This window comes from Sinocyclocheilus grahami, unplaced genomic scaffold (assembly GCF_001515645.1).
Source record: "Sinocyclocheilus grahami isolate Dianchi unplaced genomic scaffold, SAMN03320097.WGS_v1.1 scaffold884.1, whole genome shotgun sequence".
In the NCBI taxonomy this organism is placed as follows: domain Eukaryota; kingdom Metazoa; phylum Chordata; class Actinopteri; order Cypriniformes; family Cyprinidae; genus Sinocyclocheilus; species Sinocyclocheilus grahami.
The window spans coordinates 49,728-74,117 of NW_015506063.1; the positions used below are offsets into that span (position 1 = coordinate 49,728).

The 24,390-nt window shown below is 38.1% G+C and overlaps 1 protein-coding gene across 1 annotated transcript in view; it reads right to left on the minus strand.

Moving 5' to 3' along the window:
• LOC107563626 (sodium channel protein type 8 subunit alpha-like) overlaps positions 1 to 24,390 on the minus strand; it is a 67,437-nt gene that overhangs the window by 27,710 nt on the left and 15,337 nt on the right. Inside the window, exons 3-12 of the mRNA XM_016248536.1 lie at positions 11,615 to 11,733; positions 9,989 to 10,078; positions 9,723 to 9,851; positions 8,149 to 8,240; positions 5,549 to 5,770; positions 5,001 to 5,064; positions 4,672 to 4,813; positions 2,093 to 2,299; positions 1,583 to 1,870; positions 721 to 993 (exon numbers count right to left, since the gene is read on the minus strand). Of these exons, the coding sequence (XP_016104022.1) occupies positions 721 to 993; positions 1,583 to 1,870; positions 2,093 to 2,299; positions 4,672 to 4,813; positions 5,001 to 5,064; positions 5,549 to 5,770; positions 8,149 to 8,240; positions 9,723 to 9,851; positions 9,989 to 10,078; positions 11,615 to 11,733 (1,626 nt within the window). The remainder of the gene's footprint in view (positions 1 to 720; positions 994 to 1,582; positions 1,871 to 2,092; positions 2,300 to 4,671; positions 4,814 to 5,000; positions 5,065 to 5,548; positions 5,771 to 8,148; positions 8,241 to 9,722; positions 9,852 to 9,988; positions 10,079 to 11,614; positions 11,734 to 24,390) is intronic.

Below are 24,390 nucleotides of genomic sequence, written 5' to 3' on the forward strand. Positions count from 1 at the left end.
TAATACTTTTATTCAGCAAAGATGCATTATATTGATCAAAAGGGAAAAATAAACCATTTATAATGCTACAAAAGATTTCTATTTCAAATAAATGCTGTTCTATTGAACTTTCCAGTCATCAAAGAATCTGAAAAAAAAAATCATCATAGCTTCCATAAAGATATAAAGTAGCACAACCATTTTCAACATCGATAATAAAAAATGTTTTTAGTGCACCAAATCAGCATATTAGAATGATTTCTGAAGGATCATATGACACTGAATGCTGCTGAAAATTCAGTTTTGCCATTGCAGGCAATACATTAAAATAGAAAACAATTATTTAAAATATTATAATATTTCACAATATTACTGTTTGACTTAACATAAACATAAAAAAATCTTTCCAACCCCAAACGTTTGAATGGTAGTATATGAAAACTCAGTTTCATAAATCTTAGCGGTTCAAATACTGAGGACTATATATAGTTAGCAGCTTGTTCACTAATTTCAAACTGGCGTAGGAGGGCAGCATTTCACACAGGCTTTGAAAGCATTCCTCAACTGAAAGAGAGCTAATTTTAGAGTAAAGTCAAAATAACAATTTCACAAATGCATCAGAAAGAGAAAAAGAGCCAAACAGAGAGAGAGCCAAGGTTCAGGATACTGCCCATGCCTAGACTGATCTACTCTTAAAGACTTTCTTACGCTGTCATCAGTGGCTGCCTTATCTATTATCACCTCAGGCAGTAGGCGTCCGCCAGGCCCCGGCCCGATGAGAGAGACCACTCCATTGCAATCCACAGTGCTGTTGCGCTTGCCATAGTATCCAGTGTAGCTGCTGCGACGTTGGGGGCTTAAGAATGAATCACGCCGCTCGTCGTACTCCTCAACCGTGCTATGCTCATCATCTGCAAACTCGTTCTCCGAGCCTCCGTCCTTACAGCGGCTGAAGATGCTGCTCTTACTGTTGCGTCTTGAAGGGAATGGTGAGCCTGGGATGCTGAGCAGAGACTGGAGGCAGGAAAGATTGAAAAGTTGACATCTTTGGTTTTACACACTCTGCTCTTGACAGTTAAATGTTGGACATTAGGCACAGACATTAGGAACTTTTTCAATTACTTCTTAAAGGCAACAGGGCATACAATTTAAAAATAAATATGAAACAGTATATTAAACAAATATAAAAACAGTACAAAAACTGCTTTTTCACAATTCTAACAAAGTTATTTTAAGAATAAAATGACCAAGCAAATAATTTTCATGAATGTTTGATAACTCTAAGTTAATCACCAACTACAAACTTGTTACAGTTTTTCCAGGTACAGTTTATTTATATATCTGTATTTATTTTCATTAATTTTATTATTAAGTGTTCAATTCATTTTTCATATTAATTATATCAAATTTTTGTATATCAAATAAAAATGATGGTGACAAGGACACAAAAATGTAATATAATAGAAGTTATTAGTTATAAAATAAATAAAACAGTTGTCTGAATATTTTTCTATGCCATTTGTCTTTCACAGACCATTTGTTTGTTTTTAAGAGCTTGTTTTGTACAAACAAAAATATATATAAAAAACAAGTCATTCTTTACCTGGTTCATTATAGAACTCCTACGTCCTAAGCGGTTGTCAGGGAAACGGAATCTGCTCCTCCTGCTTCCATCATCCGATTCTGATTTGACAAACTTCTCACTGTCCCCTTTCTCCTTGTCCTGCTCTTTCTGCCGCCACTTCTTCTTGCGGTTGCGTCGTTCTTTAGCACTCTTAGAGCTGAGTTTAGACATCTCAGATGAGCTGCAGGACAAGTTCCCACCTCCATCACCATCATCCTCCACCACATCCTCAGACACCGTCCCCGCCGATGTCGCCATAGCGTTTGCCTGCCGTCACAAAATGTATCAATCATTCATTAATCCAAATTACTCTGATTCAGTTTTGATCGTAGTAACAAAATCAAATTTGAAATATAAAAATTCCACAATTAGAAATGAAACATGAAATGTAAGGCAACCACCAAATTACATCAGTCAAACATTACACCATAACACACTTAAAAATTACAAAAAATTACCCTTATTATCAGCATTAAAACATTGCCTGACCTGCACATTCTCCTGATGTTTCTTCAGCTGTTCGAGCATGGCTTTAAACTCCGCCTCCTTTCGCTCCGCCTCTTCCATAGTGGCCTGGTTCTGTTCCTCATATGCCATGGCCACCACAGCCAGGATCAGATTCACAAGGTAGAATGAGCCAACAAAGATTACCAGCACAAAGAAAATCATGTATGTTTTCCCCGCTGCTCTCAGGGTCTGTGGATGAGGGACAGATCAGAAGCATCTTACATTACAGAGCATTCATACATCACTATAGAAAATTGTTTGTTTTCCACACACACACACACACACACAGGAAGACAGGATACAGGTTTAAGACAGGATACAGGTTTAACTCATTTGAAATACTAATGCTTAATGTTACACTGTCAGATATGCAAAAGAAATCTATCGTATCTCTTGCTCTGGCTACTGTGTATAGACCACCAGGGCCGTATACAGATTTCCTAAAAGAATTTGCAGATTTCCTCTCAGACCTATTGGTGAGAAGAATTTCTAAACACTCCTTAATTTTCTGGGATTTTATCCATACTATTTCACTGATATACATGTGGTAGAGATGTAACTCGCCGGAAAAATGCAAATTTCAATTCATTATTCTGAGCCTCAGTTGCTTCTGTTTGACCTACTTGTGCAAAGAATGCAAATACACATACATATGAATGCCCTGTAATGAGAGCTCATATTGCATTATAGTCCTTCACGTCCGCTGCAATCTCAAAACTCTGGCCATTTGATAATACCTAGAATATCAAAATCAACTGCGGCCGGCAGATCCTTTTCCTATTTAATGCCCAACCTGGCATACACATAATACACTATCGCATTTCTATAATTCAAATCCGTTAAAGGATTGTTAGGCTGCATTAATTAGTTCAACCGGGAACACTTCCCATAACAATTGATGTACTCGTTACATCATTAGAAGAATGGCATCTATGCTATGCTAATATCTATGCTCTTTCATTCTTATTCCGAGGTCACCGTAGCCATATGGATCCAGTCATTGTCCAGATCAGATGGTCACCGTAGCCACCCAGATCCAGTTCATATCCAGGCCAGATGATGGATCAGCACCTAGAGACGACCTCTACAGCCCTGAATGTCAGCGGAGACCATGTCAACTAGACACGCCCCAGAGACAGATACCCTGCGAAGACCTCGTCACCTTGATGACCAGCGGCGCCTTGAAGACCACGGGCACCTGTGTTGCAGGCTGGAATTAAACCACACCATGCTGGTTTCATCTGGCAAGAGAAGAACTGGCCCCCCGACTGAGTCTGGTTTCTCCCAAGGTTTTTTTAGGTCCATTTCTGTCACTGATGGAGTTTTTGCCACTGTCGCCTTTGGCTTGCTTAGTTGGGGACGATTGACTGACTGATAGCACACTATTGGAAGAGAGCTGAACTGGATGATGGCATTACTGAATCATCAATGAACTGACTTTAGCTGGAAAAATGACTCTTTGTTATTGTCTTCTTGCATTATTGACAAACTATTTTCCTGCTTGACACTATAAAGCTGCTTTGACACAATCAGTATTGTATAAAGCGCTATACAAATAAAGGTGACTTGACTTGACATACATTCATACATGTGTTCTTTTAAATAGACTGGCATTAGGCAGCCACTGGCACCCTGAGATGCCTCAATAATATATTTTATTTTGTGATTACACTAGAACAAAGAGTATAAGGATGAGGAAATCCACCCGTGATGGGACAAATCTGAAATAGCTGTGTGTGGAGAACTGCACTAATACCAATTATTGCTGCTTTATGGCTATATAACCTATATAACCTCTATGTGCCTAAGGCTCTTTCTGACTAAATGCAAGGACAATATGTAATGTAACAAGCTTCAAACATTTTTCATTAGTAAGAAGAGGATTTTGAAGGAAATAGTATGATACTTCACTTCAGCCTGGACAGGAGCGGTAATCACAGATTTTAGGGGTGCTGAGATAAAAGACAGGGAGTCTAGATGCCTATGCTTGTACCTACATGTAAGAGTACAGATTCAACTAGGGCTCAGGTTATATTTAGTGTTCTACTATTTAGTCTTCTAGCTGTCCATTACTGCTTCTGATCCCAAAGGGTTCAGTGTGTTTGTGTGCATCCTGCAGAACGAGGGCATACATATTGTGGCTCATCCTAAACACTTCTCCATGCATGAATTAAAGTTACAGTTAACGAAGCACATTGAACTTATGAAAATGCAACCAATTGCAACATAATAACAGGGAAAAAGAAGTTAGAGAGATCCAGATCATCACAGATGCTAATTACATATAATTTCCTGTTCTTTCCATATGTAGTATTAAGTATAAAAGGCATGAAGGTACCTGTTTGGTTTGATTTAGTTTGTTTAATTTACATGCTAAATGCAAATAATTAAATGCAACTATTTAACTGTGCAAAGTTGGATCAGTATAATTTAGCCATTTAAATTTTATTTACATACACAAAATGATTTATTTGCTCAGTAGCAAATTTCAGATTACTGAGAAAAAAAATCTTTAAATGGGACTGAATGTGATGAAAGAGGAAAGACGACGACACCCTTACCAGCTGGTACAAGTTCTCCCAAAAGTCCTGCGTCATGAGGCGGAATAGAGCCAGGAAAGCCCAGCCAAAACTGTCAAAGCTGGTGTACCCATAGTTTGGATTGCGACCAGCCTTCATGCATGTGTAGCCTTCAGGACAGCGACTGAGAGGGGAAAAGAGCACACAGCCCAATAATGACTTGGCACCAGTCTATGGATTCGCATACAACGTTTGTCAGAGAAGAATCTCAGTGAGATCTCAGTAAATAAATGTTGTTTATATTTTCTAAATGTCTATGTTATATAATTTATAGTTTTGGAATTATGATGTAAAGAAGACCTGACACTCACCCTGAATCCGAGCTGTTTCCACACAGAAGAGCATCCAGCTGGTCCGGCAGGAAGTAGAAATTGGCTGATGACAAAAAGAGACAGGGAATGTTAACTAGATTATTTTGTACTTTTCAAGCCATTCAAATTATGGCCAATACCGATAAGGCAGATAACTGATAAACATCCAATATTATAATTGCATACTAATATGTACAAATTAAAAATAAAACACAAAATTTAACTCAATCATTTAAATGCTACAAGCGAATATGGGCATCACAACATTATAATGTACATGTATAAAAATGGCAGTAATTTAAAAAATATTTAACAGTGTTAAATGATTAATTTATAAATATTAAATATAAACTAATTAGAAATATACAGTATGTAGTTATATTATAGTTATTAAATATTATAAATGTAGTTAATTCTTTGTTTTTATTCAATTAACTTTAAAAGTGAGAGTTACATGGCAGTTAAAGTAATGCAAAATCAACAAACAAATATATTGTGCATACCTAACTATTTTTGTCATTTGTGTGACAAACTAAATAAAAGCTCACTCTTATTCATGATGTACTCATCCCAGTTGAATGCATGGGTGCCATTGGCCTGGTATATTTCTGTGATGTTGATGGGCCAGATGACACACTTTTGTCGCAGATTTCCCATGAAGAGCTGCAGACCAATGAGGGCAAAGACACTGAGGCAGAAAACGGTGAGGATCATCACATCTGACAGCTTCTTCACCGACTGGATCAAAGCGCCAACAATGGTCTTCAGACCTTTGAGATATTGAATATGCACACACATACACGCCCAAATATGCACACACGCACACAAACACACACACACAAAAAGGAACAGACAGTTGCATGTGTGTTCAAGTCCCAGAAGTGTATAAATGGAGTCTCAAGGCATGATGTGAGGAATTCAAATTTTTTTTTAGATGTGAGGCTATGTTGATGTTTCATGTAAATGTCTTGTATACCTATTATGTAGATCTGTGGTTCTCAACTGGTGGTGTGCAGGTATGTTCTGATTGCAGGGAAATGCAAATGTAGGCTGAATGCAATTTATATAGTAAATATGTTACTTTTTAAAAGAGGGAGAAAACATTTCCTATATCTTTTGTTGTTGATATTGTAGGCCAAGCATCCAATAAAACTCAAAAACCATCTGTTACTTGGTACAATCTAGCCAATTTAGAGCGATGGCAACATGAACATCATGCTTGACATGCCTTCATCATAAACATGGTTTTTGGCCTAATGAGTTTTGTATGATAAATTACTGGCTGCCGAGAGTATGAAACCAATTTTGCATGTTTGTAAATGTAAATCTGGCTCCTGAAACCAAACCAGTTGAGAACCACTGATATGGATGCTTAAGGGTGCACTTCAGCATAATTAATGTTTTTAATTATTCATTATTAATTTTTCATAATATCATACCATGAATCCTTATTTTAATTCAGAATGACAATGTATAAATAACAGAACCACAAAATACACTAAGTTTCTTTACACACATACTGCTTGGGAGCCATCCCATTATTTGGACTATTCAGATGAATAACTTACTATTCTGCTTAAACGTGGTTTTAATAAATGCCTACAACAGATAATATATTATTTCAGGAAATGCAAAAATCATTTTTTTAATTTTTGAATTCCAGCATTCCAAAACAGAAGTTTAAGGTTCTCAAAGGATAACCTTCAAGGAATTTTCTTGACAATAAAGGGAGGGCTCCCTCAAACAGTGAGAACAGCCTGACATCCCATGACATAGAGAGAATAAAGCAAGCAGGGACTAGGGGGTGAAGATTGCATGCAGGTCATTTCAGCTTGAAGGCTGGACAGAAACAAGTCCAGTGTAAAAATCTTCCAAGGCTTCACCAGACATGCTGAGCTAAACATCAACAGAACTGCACTGACCCCTCCATAACTCCCTCTCAAATACAAAAGAGTTGCTTTACCTTCAAGACAGTAGACACTCAAATTAGTATTGATATGCTACAATCCTGGATGACAAATATGACTTGCAGTAAAACTTTTATCAGCTTAATAAATCCTGTTATTTCACTGAAAATTACTTGCATATGATACTAATGTGTCAAGACATTAAGCTAAAGGTCTGGCATTTTTGCAAGGCCTCTGAAGGAAATAAAAACAACTGCACAGGTACAATGAAAAAAAATGTACTCATCTGAAACAGACAAAAAACATTCTTCCTTGACCATCTGCACTATTCTTATTTTATTTCCAGGTGCAATTTGTGAGTTTCATACAAAATAAAGGAAACAAGTGAAGAAAAATGATTTGTCAATAAATAAATGGATAAAAAAAAAATATGGCAGCCAAGCACTTAGTAGGTTAATACTATAAAAGCATGTGAATTCCAAAGCATCATGCAGTATAAAATATGTCCACAAACTAGGCTTGGCAGTCTTCATAAGTAAGTATCAAGTATATTCTTTGGGAACTCACTGAGAGTCATGCAATTTTCATTTTGGGGAATAAAACATAGCTTGTTAAAAATATATACTCTAGTGCTCTGAGGGCTGGGGCTAGTTTGTAAAGGTCTATTTGTTTCCTAATATATATTAATCACCAAAATGAATGTGTTCATACCTATACCTAATACCATAGTTTTTTAGACTGTGTACCCCTGAAACATACAAGCTCACATACTAGTGAATTCTACAATTAGCTTTTATCTAAAGTCCTTACTGTTAAAATCTGAAATAAAATGTGCCTTTTGAAACACAAAGATCTGCTTTAGCAAAACCTCAACAACAAACCTCCAAATAATATAGTAGCTTGAGTTCAACCCAGTTCAGGGTTTGTTCACAGATACGTTTATTGCCTACATGAAAGAGGTTACAGAGGTTCGGTTGCTAAAGCTTTCTAATCTGCTCTGAAGTTTCTAAAGGGGCAAAAGGACTCTGGAGATTGATAGTAGACTGCAAAGCCTATCAAAAATGTGTAAGTACCATTTTTGATCATTTTGGAGATTGGAAAAAAGCAAATTAAATGGTCCTCTCCAAATAATTTTCTGCTAAAAAAAATAAAGAAAAGTCAAAAAAAAAAAAAGATTTAAAATTGAATAGTAATAGGGGGTCACACTGAAAGTTAACCTCAGCGTCAAAACTGCGTCTCACCTGGAATGACAGAGATAGTTTTCAATGCTCGGAGAACTCTGAATGTTCTCAGCGCAGATACATTCCCCAGGTCCACAAACTCTGTTACATATCTGAAATAAGGGAGGATCACACACAGACACCAATGACAACCACAAACACACCAAGAACACCACCACGCCAACGAACCACTAGGAGGTACGCCACTCACAGAGCCGGTCCACTACGAGGGGGAAGGAAGGAAAAGAAAACCAAGATACACACACGTACACCTAACACCGACCCCTCCCGCCCACACACTCTCTTACCTGGGATTACAGAAATTGTTTTCAATGCCCTCAGAACTCTGAACGTGCGCAGAGCTGAGACATTGCCTAGGTTTACAAACTCTGTTATATACCTGCAATGATCAGATCAAAATTACATGGAGACATGGTCATGACTTAGTACTCGATGACTTCCATATGCAGACTAAGATGATCTGTTCCTTAAAAGGTTAAACAGCTTCTAGAGGTGGGGGGAAATTAATGTAGTGTAGTCACAACACAAATTAGAAATGCCAATTATTCAAATATTTTGATGACAAATATTCAAATTTAATTTATAATTTAAACAAAACCAAAAAAGAAAAAAGAAAAAGTAATAATAATAATTATTATTATTATTTATTGTTAATACAATGAATATTTTCTTTGTTGAAAGAAAATAAACATACAATGACAATATACATTTAATATATCTTTCAGATAGAATATGTGGGCTAATCATGATTTTTATAATACAATAGAATTATTATATTATGAAATATATAATATTTATTATTATTGTTGTTGTTAATAATAACAATAATAATAAAATATATTTGGCATAACACAAAACCTAATCTCTGTCTCCCACCCCAATAGCTTTCATAAACAAACATGCTCATATGGTGATATTATTATAAGATACACATTATATCTCACATGAATATGTCTAGTATGTTCTGTATACAGAAAACAGGACAGACAAATACCCCCCCCCCCAAAAAAAAAAATAGATACAGTGAAAAATGGAGAATAAGAACTAGGAAGGCAGAAAAAGTCAGTGACTGAGAGTGAGAGAGAAAGAGTGGAAGAGAGAGAGAGTTTTCTGAGTGGGCTGCTGGGAGTCATGTTGTTGGTGAACGGCTCTAAACACTGATCGGTAGGAACGATGAAAATTCTCAGAAGAGGTATATTCATAGAACAGCAGAGAGATGAGGAGATAAACAGTCACAAAGACAAATACAGAGCTGTGAGGAACTGGACAAGACATAAGCAGAGCTGCCACATCCATAAAGATGCTACCTAAAAATGTTCATATTGCTAGAGACAGAAAATAACAGCTGAAAATGTGTTGTTTGCGTCCCCCACATACAGTAAGAGCTCAGTTTACAAACAGCTTTACCAGTATTTCTTTACATCACCCATTATAAATGAGGAAGAAAATTGCTTTAAGCATATGTGATAATCCTGACCAGTTCAATTACTTATTTTTTTATGATTTGATATTAACCGAATGATAGCTCACAAATCAGACAAGGTTCATAAGTACATAAATGACAGAATACTTACGCCATTGAGATGACCATGAAATCCAGCCAGTTCCACGGATCTCGAAGGAATGTGAAATCATCTATACAGAATCCACGGGCAATGATTTTTACAGTTGATTCAAACGTATAAATTCCAGTGAAGGTATACCTGAAGGAAAGAGCAAAAGTAAATGGATAAAAAAACGGAACTAAAATCTGCTTTATATTTGTAATGAGTATATTTATTTACATTTTGTGTGACAATGGCTTGTTATGAGGCAAGCTATGGTTAGGATCAATACTTACTCTACTTGTTTGGACCACTCAGGAGGATTACTAAAAGTCATGAACACACAGTTGGTCAAAATCGTACACATAATGAACATGCTGAATACTGTGGGTATCAGTTAAGGAAATTCTGAGATATTACACAACAAAAAAACATTTTACTTTGTATTACTTTGTAAAAATAAATATCAGGACACTCATCAATAACAGAATGCCAAATGCAGGCAGAAAATTGTGAATTGTGGCTAGTTGTAAAGCACTGCCCGGGCTAGGCAATATTTATATTTCAATATTTTTTTTTGTTTTTTTTAGCTTTATTACAATATTTAATATACATCTATATACTGAACCAAACAGCCACTTTTGCAAAGTAGATTAAAATGTTTAATGCAAGAGGTATAAAATGTGCATATTTACAGTATCAAACAAACACTTATTTAACAAAACTGAATAGCTAATATTAACAAAATTATATATAAAAATATCATATACTGTAACAACAAATAACACGTTAGAATGATTTCAGTATTCACAAAAAAAAAACAACGCTAATAAATTGTGTATATTCAATAAATCGCCCAGCTCTAGCCCTTATATCATAACGGAGTTTTCAGCTCATTTGTGACCCTGGAGCACAAAACCAGTCATAAGGGTAAATTTTTCGAAATTGAGATTTATACATCATCTGAAAGCTGAATAAATAATCTTTCCATTGATGTATGGTTTGTTAGGAAAGGAAAATTTTTGGTCGAGATACAACTATCTGAAAATCTGGAATCTGAGGGTGCAAAAAAAATCTAAATATTGAGAAAAATCGCCTTTAAAGTTGTCCAAATGACGTTCTTAGCAATGCATATTATGAATCAAAACTTAAGTTTTGATATATTAACAGTAGGAAATTTACAAAATATCTTTATGGAACATGATCTTTACTTAATGTCCTAATGATTTTTGGCATCAAAAATTTTGACCCATACAATGTATTTTTGGTTATTACTATAAATATACCCCAGCGACTTAAGGCTGCTTTTGTGCTCCAGGGTCACAGTTGTGTCATTTATGTAGGCAAACAGTCCTCACAGGACAGGGCATAGCATTACAGTTCAAATCTCATTGATATATGTTTGAACATTTTTGTTTTCATTCAGCTCAATATTAACAGCAATGGCTCTGTCTGTATTTGTTTTATGAATGAGCTGCAAGTTAATGTGGCATGACTGACATCACAATCTGAATATATGGTTGGAGAGAAAGCACATTTTTAAATTGTGCTATATTGGCCAATAGAGAGACTGCTGCTGCACGGCATACGTTCTTGGCCATGGGTTTCAGCATCAAAACAGGACACAATATGCTGAAAACAGGCGACAGAGCTCCACCATTTTCTCTCTCTATTTGGCATCTCTACTGTCAAACAAAACAGTTGCCGTGCATCTAAAATTCACACCTACATCCACACCCACTGATATGCTGTAACAGTCCCACAGTGGAACACTGCTTAACTACAACATATTAGTCTGAATCCTAAGCGTTATTCTGGACTTTCCCATGCACTCTAGCAATAAGCAGACATATTACATATTTGAAGCAGAGAAAGACAATATAGACATTTATCACATACATTAAACAGCTGATAAAGGATATGAATGTATCAAAATTTTAATCGCTATTCGCCTTGCGAGATTAAAAGGATTTATCATGTACAAGGAAGATGTGGCACTAAAGCGGAAGATTGTTTTCCCTTTATTTAGGACTATAAACGTCTGTGGAGAGGAAAAAAGAGAACAAGCCAGAGAGAAGACAAAGACAGAACAACAAAAAAGAGAAACACTAGATTAGTTACAGGCAGAGAGAGGCATCATCACTTATTCAAATGGACTTAAAGAAGTAATAATCTCATACTGAAAACCTGCGTCTGTTTCTAAAGGACACAGCATCATGATGAAATAATTATAATCAAATTCTGCATGCAAAACATCCATATTGTCTTTGGAGCACAATAAAATGGTAGAAGATTATATAACTATATTTGTACAATTATCTCTGGTTCTGAAATTTGATTTGTTGAGAGTGCCTCTAATTTAGTCCAACAGAGTGTTATGAATATCAGTGTGGCTGTGATTTGGACAAGCATGAGGCCGCAGTAATTTTCAATGAAATAATTTGCCCAACAATGAAAAATATGTCATCATATTCTGCTGTTTCTAAACAGCAGCGTAAAAAAGTTGCATTTCTGCCACCTATTGGACTGGAGTGTGGCACACTGAAGCACAACGGAATCCACCATGATTTTACTGTCAATACTGCTTAGATATTGGGTTGTTTTTCACCAAAACATTATCAAAAATTATCAATGAGCTGATTTTTTGCTGATACTCTTTGGTGTTTTATTAAGTCACAATGTACTGCCATTGTATTGAATTCACCCAACCAGATATTCTTTCAATTAAATCCTTTTGTTTTCTGCCAAAAGCTGAAAAAAAGTCATAAAGGTCAGCAATGACATGATAACCCTTGACTAAGCAGCAATATTAAAGTCACATATAGGTTTGAGAATATAGAAACAGTACTGAATTCTGTTTTGTAACTTTAACATACAATAGAATTTAAACCAAAACAGAAAATTATCTTCCGTGAGCTGTAACTAAACAACTCAAAATAGCAAAGCACACCAGAGAATTTGGAAAAACATTAGTGACTCATTTGGCTATTTTGCCCCATTCCAGGAAAGAAATACACATACAGGCTTATTAACATTACAAAGCCTTCTAAATAATTGATACATACATTTCTAAGGCCTCTAAATTACCAGCATGATCAAAACAATTACACAACTTACTACATACTTTCTGTCCTCTGATTGATATTTCATACTTTCAAACTTTTAGCAGAATTCTAAAAGGCTCATACACATCTTTTTGCTGTGAAAACTGCATATTTTTGTTCACTTTGGGCCTCTGAATAAAATAAAGATTTTTTTTTCCCTCCTGGAATGTGAGCTCCGTATTCTCAAATCCTGATGTCTTAAGACAAAACTTAACACACATATGCAAACTTTTTTATTAAATATTTTGTCTAAAGGTTCAATAAACTCTTTGATTTAAATACAGGTGCATCTCAATAAATTAGAATGTCGTGGAAAAGTTCATTTATTTCAGTAATTCAACTCAAATTGTGAAACTCGTGTATTAAATAAATTCAATGCACACAGACTGAAGTAGTTTAAGTCTTTGGTTCTTTTAATTGTGATGATTTTGGCTCACATTTAACAAAAACCCACCAATTCACTATCTCAACAAATTAGAATATGGTGACATGCCAATCAGCTAATCAACTCAAAACACCTGCAGAGGTTTCCTGAGCCTTCAAAATGGTCTCTCGGTTTGGTTCACTAGGCTACACAATCATGTGGAAGACTGCTGATCTGACAGTTGTCCAGTTGTCATTGACACCCTTCACAAGGAGGGTAAGCCACAAACATTCATTGCCAAAGAAGCTGGCTGTTCACAGAGTGCTGTATTCAAGCATGTTAACAGAAAGTTGAGTGGAAGGAAAAAGTGTGGAAGAAAAAGATGCACAACCAACCGAGAGAACCTTATGAGTCCTTATGAGGATTGTCAAGCAAAATCGATTCAAGAATTTGAGTGAACTTCACAAGGAATGGACTGAGGCTGGGGTCAAGGCATCAAGAGCCACCACACACAGATGTGTCAAGGAATTTGGCTACAGTTGTCATATTCCTCTTGTTAAGTCACTCCTGAACCAAAGACAACCTCAGCGGCGTCTTACCTGGGCTAAGGAGAAGAAGAACTGGACTGTTGCCCAGTGGTCCAAAGTCCTCTTTTCAGATGAGAGCAAGTTTTGTATTTCATTTGGAAACCAAGGTCCTAGAGTCTGGAGGAAGGGTGGAGAAGCTCATAGCCCAAGTTGCTTGAAGTCCAGTGTTAAGTTTCCACAGTCTGTGATGATTTGGGGTGCAATGTCATCTGCTGGTGTTGGTCCATTGTGTTTTTTAAAAACCAACATCACTACACCTGTTTACCAAGAAGTTTTGGAGCACTTCATGCTTCCTTCTGCTGACCAGCTTTTTGAAGATGCTGATTTCATTTTCCAGCAGGATTTGGCACCTGCCTACACTGCCAAAAGCACCAAAAGTTGGTTAAATGACCATGGTGTTGGTGTGCTTGACTGGCCAGCAAACTCACCAGACCTGAACCCCATAGAGAATCTATGGGGTATTGTCAAGAGGAAAATGAGAATGAAGAGACCAAAAAATGCAGATGAGTTGAAGGCCACTGTCAAAGAAACCTGGGCTTCCATACCACCTCAGCAGTGCCACAAACTGATCACCTCCATGCCACGCCGAATTGAGGCAGTAATTAAAGCAGTAATTACAGCAAAAGGAGCCCCTACCAAGTATTGAGTACAGAAGGCCAACAATTTTTATTGGTCTTATGAAGTATTCTAATTGGCTGAGATAGTGAATTGGTGGGTTTTTGTTAAATGTGAGCCAAAATCATCACAATTAAAAGAACCAAAGACTTAAACTACTTCAGTCTGTGTGCATTGAATTTATTTAATACACGAGTTTCACAATTTGAGTTGAATTACTGAAATAAATTAACTTTTCCACGACATTCTAATTTATTGAGATGCACCTGTATGTATATATATCTTGGTTTTAGCTGGATACCTCACTTCTCACTACTGACTGAATCTGAGAAGTCTGAATTTATATGACACCATAAACGAGTCAGTGTAAGCTCACCAGCCTTTCAGTAGATAACCTCATAATTGTTTAAATAAAACATGCTCGCTACCATCAAAGTTTCATGGGAGGTCGTGAACATTTGCAGAGATGGGATGCACCCCTGCACTTCCTTTTACATGCTTGAGTTTAGTGGAACGCTAAGGCTACGTTCACACTGCAAGCCTTAGTGCTCAATTCCAATTTTTTCTCAATCCGATTTTTTTGTGTAGCTGTTCACATTGTTGTTTTCAATGTGGCCAATATCAGTTTTACAGTGTGAGCAGATCATGGTTCTGAACTGACCCACATGCGCAAAAGAACAATATGAACAGGGTTTCCAGGTTTACACAACAAAATCCGCCCAATTGCTTCTCAAAACTAGTCCAAAACTAGCACAACCATGTTCAAGGGGATAAATATCGCATTAGTGGGGTCGCATCGACCCACGAAGTTGAAAAACATCCCGCGGTAACAGTGGAAAAGTAGCCTAGTTCTGCTGGGAAACTGTGGATTTGGCAACACTTGCGCAGCACGCAGTCATACAGAAGTAAACATGGAGGACATAAAGTAAGCGATTATGCGTTTATTTATAGTATAATCTGCTGCTAAATCCGGCTAAATTATGTGCAGGCATTATGAAAAATAAAGACAAGGATGTGACAAAATAGATAGTTTGTATACAGAGTATACAGACTGTAATTCTTATGAGTTCTGATACATTTCACTTCCACTGATTACCTTTCGCAACTGTCTTGATAACTTTGGGTAAAATTCTTTGAAGTGTCTCCCGTCAGTGCGGAATTATGACGAATGTCGATCTAGAGTGAAGTAAAAGTCGCATGAAATCCGACATGACTGTTCACACTGCGTTCGCATTCCAAAACATCTGACATGTATCGGATTTAGTACCACATATGGAAGTGGCACAAATCAGAATTGAAAAGATCAGATTCCAATGCGGTTTGTGCTGTTCACACTGTCATGACAAAAACAGATGTTTTTGTCGCATGAGCAAAAAAATTGGATTTGGGCCACATTTACCTGCAGTGTGAATGTAGCCTAAGAAGCCCTCTTCAGCACCATGGAGAGCGCCAATCAACGCAGCCCTGTTTCATCAGATGCAGATTCTGCTTCATACATGTAGAAACTCCAAATTTGGTCCACAATGACAAATTAGGTTAAAGAAGCACAGCTCAGTAAATAACACATTGAATATGTAACTAAAGACTGAGAAGAGCTGGATCTATTTGGGTCAGACTGAATCAGGCCACCATGTAAACCACATACTGAGCCCTCACTCTCTCTTCCTTCAGCTTGCTCCCTTTTTATCAGTGGTCACCACAGCGGAGTGATCCTCACAACCGATTTGGCAAGTTTTGCGCCGGACAAACCACATACTGAGACCTGCTTAGTCAAAAAATTATCTGCTCACTGCTCAGCAACCCCAACAGTGTGCGAGACATCACACTTTGTTCAAAACAGGAGAAGAATCATTCAAACCATCAGCCCATACTCAGCCACATATGAAACATAAGATGAAAAATAATGCAGAAGTGGTGCATATATGAACAAAAATACATTTGCCCTTTCTCAGTATTTGCTTGCTTTATAGTACAGGCACACACACAAGAGAAGTGCACGTGGGTTTCCTTTTTTAATGCATGGCAGGCTGCACAGCTACTGAAAATTTCATAATCCAGAATGGAGAAGCAAAAAGACATGGAGAGATAAAGAGACAGATAAAGACAGACCAGAGAGGAATGAGTAAGCAGTGAGAAGAAGGGAGGGAGGTGGAGAAAGAAAAGGGCAACAAGAAAGCAAATGGGAAATAAAAAAAATACAAAGAGCAAAAGCTATAAAAAGCTGTACATAATGTCCTTCAAATCAGCAGCTACGGTAAAAAAAATAAAAAAGGGGGGAAATAATACTGATGGAAATGCACCACGAAATAGCATTTGTTCATAAAATGAAAAAATTTAATTAATCAAATCTAAATCCGCTACTGATCCGAGGCTGCAACATTTATTCATCATTTTGATTTCAAATCCAAACGTTGTTACTGAAAAAGCTTTTTCAGCATTGTGATCTTCTTTTATCACAGTACAGTAACAATCGTTCATAGACATTACTTTAAACTCAATAAATATAAACAACATATTCATGCATTTGACTTCTAGGTTTGTACAAGTTGCTCAAGCAAGTGGCAACACATTTAAACACAGCATTTAGCCTACATTTCTTGTTAGAAGTAGGCTATCACAAACATTTTAAATTAAAACTCGCCACTGACAGAAACAGTCGACTCTCGTGCCTTTTCTTTTGCATTTAAATCTTTATTACAAGCAATCCCGCGGGTCTTAAAGAACTTTGTTTTTCTACCTCCACAAGTGCATCTATTATGTTGCCTTGTTTATCTAAAAGAGCCCTTTTTTTGTTTTAAACCTAGCCAAAAACCCACGTGTTGACTGTGAAACAAAGTAGACTAATTATATAAATTTATTGTGAAATTACTACATTTTGTTGTCAATCCATGTTAATTTTTACAATTAATAAATTTTTACAAGTGCAAACAATGTACTGTCACTTTAATTTAGTGCGTGCAGCACAGCAAAAATAGACTTGGTGCGTAAACGATCGCTGCACTGCTGCAGACGCGCCGGTCCTGGAGTGCACTGACGGACGGCAACTGCTGTAAACGTTCTAATCCGTTAACATGGATGCGTAAAAAAAACCGCAACACATACGCATCGCAGATGGAGTATGTGTGAAACAGGCGTGAAGCTTAAAAATATCAGGGTGTCACAGAGTCAACAACATCCACAGCACCAGACCCCTACACTCCACCTACTCGTTCACAGTCACCAGATTTCTGATCACCTGCACCTGTCACATCCAATCAGCACAGACTATATTAACCGCTCACCTCTCACTGTTCACTGTTGTCTGGTCTTGTTGTTTCTTCCTGAATGCTACCTGACCTCTTACCTGCATGGACTTACCTTCTTCCATTTGATATTCATCTGCATCCAACCTCTGGATACGGCTCATCAACACCAGTTCATCCAAAACTACAAAGATAAGACTGTTATTCACTGAACTTATCTCAGCATTGCTCTGTTGAACAATCACTCACCTGCTATCCACATGTATATGTCAAAACCTACAATAAACCTGTTCTTTGGATTACCTTGTTGCATTCTTCCGTTTTATGCCAGAAGACTACACCACAACATGCAACGTGAAGCCACTTCCAGTGATGCATACAACCGACCAGTGACCTACTCAGGAGAGGCAGAGGGTTGCAGCAGATTCCTGCTACAATGCTCTCTATTTGTTTTAAATAATAAAAAACAATCGTGCCAAGATCGCATACATTACTTCCGTTATCTGGACGAGCTTTGCAGTGGGCACGTGCTATGTGGGACACCAATGGACCAGTTGCCAACTCGCTGACAGCGTTTACCTCGCATTTTAAAGACGTCTTTGGACAGACGGCTAGCATGCTCTCAGTGCATGATCAACTCTACCGGCTCTATCAGTTTTCAGTCACTGACTATGCTCATCAGTTTCGCACTCTGGCAGCCATCAGCAGTTGGAATGAAACAGCCCTAATCACTGCATTTCATCAAGGTTTAAACTCCAACATCCGCCAACAAATGGCAATCTATGACGACATGACTGGATAAGAGAACTTCATCCAGTGATCGTTTCAAATCTCACAGTGACTCACTGCCTGTTCCTTGGATCAACCAGCGCATCCTCCACCAACCACAACATGTGTCGCCCCTCCAGTACAAGAACCCATGCAAATCGATTCAACTCGCCTATCCAATACAGAGCATCAATGCCGAATTGACAAGGGTTTATGCCTATATTGCGGTTCAGAGGGACACCTCCTTCCCTTGTGTCTAGTCAGACCTCCACGCTCAGCGGTGATTACTATCCATATACCACCTTCGATATCCTCGCTTGCCCATTCAGATGTTATTCTAAGGACTTCCCATCAATCTATTTCAGCAAAAGCCCTCATAGATTCTGGAGCTGCCAGAAATGTAATCGCACTCAATCTACTTCGCAAGCTTCACCTCCGACGGGAACATTGTCCTCAAATTCTCCATGTGCACTCTATTAGGGCTGTAGCTATCGAATATTTTAGTAATAGAGTATTCTAAAGATTATTCCATCGATTAATCGGATAAGAAGTAATTTCTTTAAGAGCAATACTAAATACACAAGAAATAAGATAGATCTCTTAAAATAAACTAATTCGTTTTCTTTTTTAGAAAAAAATTTTTTATTGCTGAAAATGCATACATTAATAACCGTGAAAACTAAACCCATTTAATTGCCAAATTGCATTCAAAATGCAAATACAAATATATCAATAAAAATACAAAATCAATTTCACATTACTTTAAAAAAGGTAAACAGTACAAACTAAAACTAAGGCATAAATCAAAATAATAGTAATAAAAATAATAATAATACCTAAACATTGCATTTATGTCGTGCAACTTAACTTTCAAATTTCAGCCTAACTAAAGCTCAAGCATGACTTAAGCCTTTAGTGTCTTCTTGGAAGGTTTTGTGGCTTTTGTGAGAGGCAAAAATCAGTGGACAGGAAGGTAACTTGAAACAAGAACAAGAGACCATACACAATTTTTAATTGAGTTACTTGGAGAATAAACCCTCTTAAATGTCCCTATACGTACTGGTGTGTGTGTGTGTGTGTGTGTGTGAAACTTGTTTTTGATATCCTTCATATTCTGTGTGCGGGTCAGTTCACAGCAGTGATAGAAATTAATCTGTTCCGATAAGTTTAAATTGATTTTTACATTTTATGGGCATTTCTACCTTTATAAAAGCCTTTTTTTTTTTCTAAAAGTGTGCATCATCTTTTGAGTCAAATTCTTACATTTAATCAGCCAATCAGAATAAAAGACAGTTGGGCTGTTACCAAACAAATGACATCAGTATCAAAATCACATTTGTAATCATACTGATTTCAGAGGTGAAAACTGGCACTCTTCGTGTGATATTGACTAACTTTCTTTCTGTGGTATTTTTATGCACAATGGCGTTTAGTCTTTCACAAAACATAGCTAACATAGGAACATTATAACTAGCCACCATATTGATTTATGTTTTTAAATATGTCAAGCGCATTTTTTTTAAAGTCTGGTCCCTGTTTTTATACAGTCTATTGTCTATGGTCTGGTCCAGTGTTTATCGGGTTGTGCGTCAGTAATAATGGTCCGTGGGGAAACACGGTGTTCCGTGTGTAGTTACAGTAAATGGACTAAACGAAGCCTCGAGGCAAATATTTTGCCTCTGATTTTTTGTATTCAAGTTACTCGAGGTATTCGAGGAATCGTTTCAGCCCTACACTCCATACTGGGAAAACCGCTGGGCCGTGGCTAGATTCTCCATTGTTCCCCCACTTTGACCCTCTGCGTTGCATGTTTGCATCAAGAAAGGATCTCATTTATGGTGTTGGAGGGTTCATTAGAACATGCTCCCCCCTTGTGAACTGGAAAACCGGTGAGGTGCAAAAATGGAGTTAGAAGTCGGTTTGGCTAACTGTATCAAGACAGTTAAAGAGGAGGTTTTACTATGATTTCACTTTTTTAACTTTAGTTAGTGTGTAATGTTGCTTTTAGAGCATTAACAACTTCTGCAAAGTTTCGACGTTTAAAGTTCAATGCAAAGGGAGATATTTTCTTTTAAAGAAATCACTGTTTAAGGACTACAAAAAAAGGCTAGTACGGACTTCAACAAGCTTCTTCCCATTTGTGACATCACTAACCATGATGTTTACATAAACCCTGCCCCTGAGAACATGTAACTACCCATAATGGTAAGGGGTGTGACGTTTCCGGACAACGTGCATTAAGCAGTTAACGAATCACAACACACTGGGCCAGCTATCTAATCTGAGCCCGATTGCGTGTTTCTGAGGGAGGGGCTTCATAGAACCAGGATGTGCCCCTGTATCGACTACAGTGCTCTCAACTCCCAGACGGTCATGTTCCTGTACCCTCTTCCTCTGGTCCCAGCAGCCCTGGAGCAGTTACAGGGAGCTCGCATCTACATGAAGTTGGACCTGCAGAGCATTTATAACCTTGTTCAGATCCGAGAGGGTGACGAGTGAAAGACAGCTTTCGTAACACCATCAGGCCACTACTAATATCTTGTTATACCGTACAGACTGTCCAACTCACCCTCAGTCTTCCAGAACTGTACTTTGTCATCAAGGCTGATGCATCCACCACCGGGATAGGAGCCATATTGTCTCAGCGGCAGGGTGAGCCTCCCAAACTCCATTCATGTGCCTTTTTCTCTAAGAAGCTGTTCCTAGTGGAGTGCAACTGACATCGGTTACTGCGAACTGCAGGCCATCAAACTTGCCTTAGAAGAGTGGTGCCATTGGCTGGAGGGAGCTTAAACATCCCTTTAAGATCATCAATGAACACCGCAATCTTGAGTATCTCCGGGAAGTCAAAAGACTAAACACCTGTCAAGCTCGCTGGGCTCTCCTCTTCACCAGATTCAATTTCACTGTGACTTACTGGCCAGAGAGTAAGAACCAGAAAGCAGACGTTCTGTCCCGTGTCTACCACCCTGGGTCAGAGACAACTCCTCCCTCCAAACATCATTGTCAGCCCGATTGAGTGGTCCATTGATGACCAGATTGTGGAAGTCACTTAGTTTCCTGAGGAAACGGATTTATGTGCCAACTCGTTTCTGTCTGTCCCTCATGGACTCAGCTCATACATCACAGGACTCTGGACACCCAGGCGGCCAGCAAACCCTCTCGCTCCTCAGCAATTGCTACTGGTGGCCCAATATGGCCCAGGACGTCTCCCGGTTCATCCAAGGTTACTCATTCTGTGCCATATCCAAGGTCCCTCGCCACCTACCTGAGGGAAAGCTGGTCCCCCTTCCTGTACCTAACAGGCCTTGGTCACACGTCGCAATTGATTTCATAACAGACTTATTATTACTATTATTATTATTATTATAATTCATTACATTTATATAGCACTTTTCTAGGCACTCAAAGCGGTTTACATTGTGAGGGGGGGATCTCCTCATCCACCACCAGTGTGCAGCATCCACCTGGATGATGCGACGCCAGCCATAGTGCGCCAAAACGCCTACCACACACCAGTTTATTGGTGGAGACTTACATTCTTCGGATTCTCACACAAGTGTCTTCGTCATTGTAGACCGCTTCTCTAAAGCATGCAAGTTGATTCCTTTGAAAGGACTATTCACTGCCTTTAAAACTGCTGAAACCCTCTTCCAGCAAGTCTTTCGTCATTTTGGGATACCCGAAGTTATTGTCTGTGACCACGGCCCTTAATTAATCTCCCGAGTGTGGAACGCCTTCTTCCAGTTTCTCGGAGTCAGTCAGTTTAACATTGGGATATCATCCACAGTCCAAAGGCCAGACTGAGTGGAAGATAAAAGAAATTGGGAGATACCTGCATTCATACTGTCATGAACATCAAGAAAGCTGGAGCCGTTAACTTGTCTGGTCAGGTGAGCCTTCTGATGTTCCAGCTGTCAACCATTGGTTCCAGGAGAGCAAGAGGTTTGGGACTTTGCTCACATACTCCTGCAGAGGGCAGTTCAGAGACACAAGAGTCAAGCCGATGCTAGAAGATCAGCAACACCCCAGCATTATCCAGGGCAGAAGGTCTGGCTCTCAACACGGGACATCGGTCTTCGACTTCATTGTCGCAAACTGAGTCCTCACTATGTCGGTCCACTCACAATCCAGGGGCAGATCAACAAATCACATACAAGCTAAACCTTCCTCCTCACAACAGAATTTCACCTTCTTTTCATGTTTCCCTATTGAACCCATATACTGATCCTCTGCTTCCTTCCTCTCCAGGGTCTGGTGCTGATGACATGCCTCCTCCTCCTCCAATGAATCCTTTGGAGGACAACATCTACTGAGTCAACACCATCCTAGATTCCCAACTACAGAGCGGTCACCTAGAGTACCACGTACACTGGGAGGGGTTCGGCCAGAGGAAACATCTTGGGTTGCCCGTGATGACATACTAGACCCATCTCTGCTGGTCATCAGGAGCTGCCTGTGGAGGGGGGGGGGGGGGGGCTGTCACAGAGTCAACAACCTCGACAGCACCAGACCCCTACACTCTGCCCACTCGTTCACAGTTACCAGAGTTCAGATCACCTGCACCTGTCACATCCAATCAGCACAGACTATATTAACCGCTCACCTCAGTTCACTGTTGTCTGGCCTCATTGTTCCTTCCTGAATGCTACCCGGCCAATTACCTGCATGGACTTACCTTCTTACATTCTATTTCAGCATTGCCCTGTTGACCAATCACTCACCTGCTATCCATGTGTATCTGTCAAAACCTGCACTAAACCTGTTGTTTGGATTACCTTGTTTCATTCTTCTGTTTTATGACACAGAGAGAATGAGAGCATACAGAAAATGAGAGAGAGAGAGAGATCATGTTACAGGATGATGCCAAGTGAGTAGGAATAAGTGATGTAAAAAAAAAAAGCTGAAGGTGAGGCACTGACCAGACTTATGGAGGACACATGGAGAGGAGAGAAACATGAAGAAATTACAGAGATCGTGACTAAGCATGACGAGCAGAGCAGCAACTGATGAATGAAATTCAGAGCCAATAATTCAGCATCTGCCACATCAATAGAAACTTACGACACAATCAAAAGCCAAACTCTCTTCATTTTATTACATTTAATTTCATACATTATAAAATATTTCAAACATCTACAGTGAGCTTCACTTTCAAAGCTGTGATTTAATTAGGTTTATTAAAATTAAGAGAATGACTGTTTTGTATTTCTCTTTATAAAGCACAGAGAAAAATGTACAGGCTAGTTCCTGCATGTAGCCATTTTACAGCATATGTACTGAGGTATGAAGCTAACAGAAATAAATGAGATTATAATGTATAAATCTACATTATAAGATGAGTATTTATAAGATGTTGAGAGTGCTGAGGCTTTGAGCAGATGTGAGGGAGGAGTGAGATGGCCATTAGAGCCGTCTCATCACAAGGAGACGCAATGGTGCTACATGGCACATTTTGAAGAGCCCTTCTAATGGCGCTTTTACACTGTATGGTAAAGCACGGTACGGTTCGGTTCACTTGAAATATGAAATATAATAATAATAATAATAATAATAATATGAATAATAATACAATAATACAGATCAAATACAACAGAAATGCAAATAAATATATTAATATAAAACAGATCACTTTAAAAATAAAAAAAAGAATACAACAAAATCAAAAAAAAAAATCAATTACTACTAAAAAATTACTACTAAAAAATTACTACTAAAAAATTACTACTAAAAAATTACTACTAAAAAATTACTACTAAAAAATTACTACTAAAAAATTACTACTAAAAAATTACTACTAAAAAATTACTACTAAAAAATTACTACTAAAAAATTACTACTAAAAAATAAAAAAAAAGCTGGGTTTTAGGAAAATGGAATTTAGCAAATCAGCTTAATTACAGCACCTTTTAGAAAGTGGAAGCTCAACTGGTAGAGCATAGCACTAGCAAAGGCATGGTCATGTGTTTGATTCCCAGGGATGACACTTACTAATTAACTGCATACCTTGCATGCACT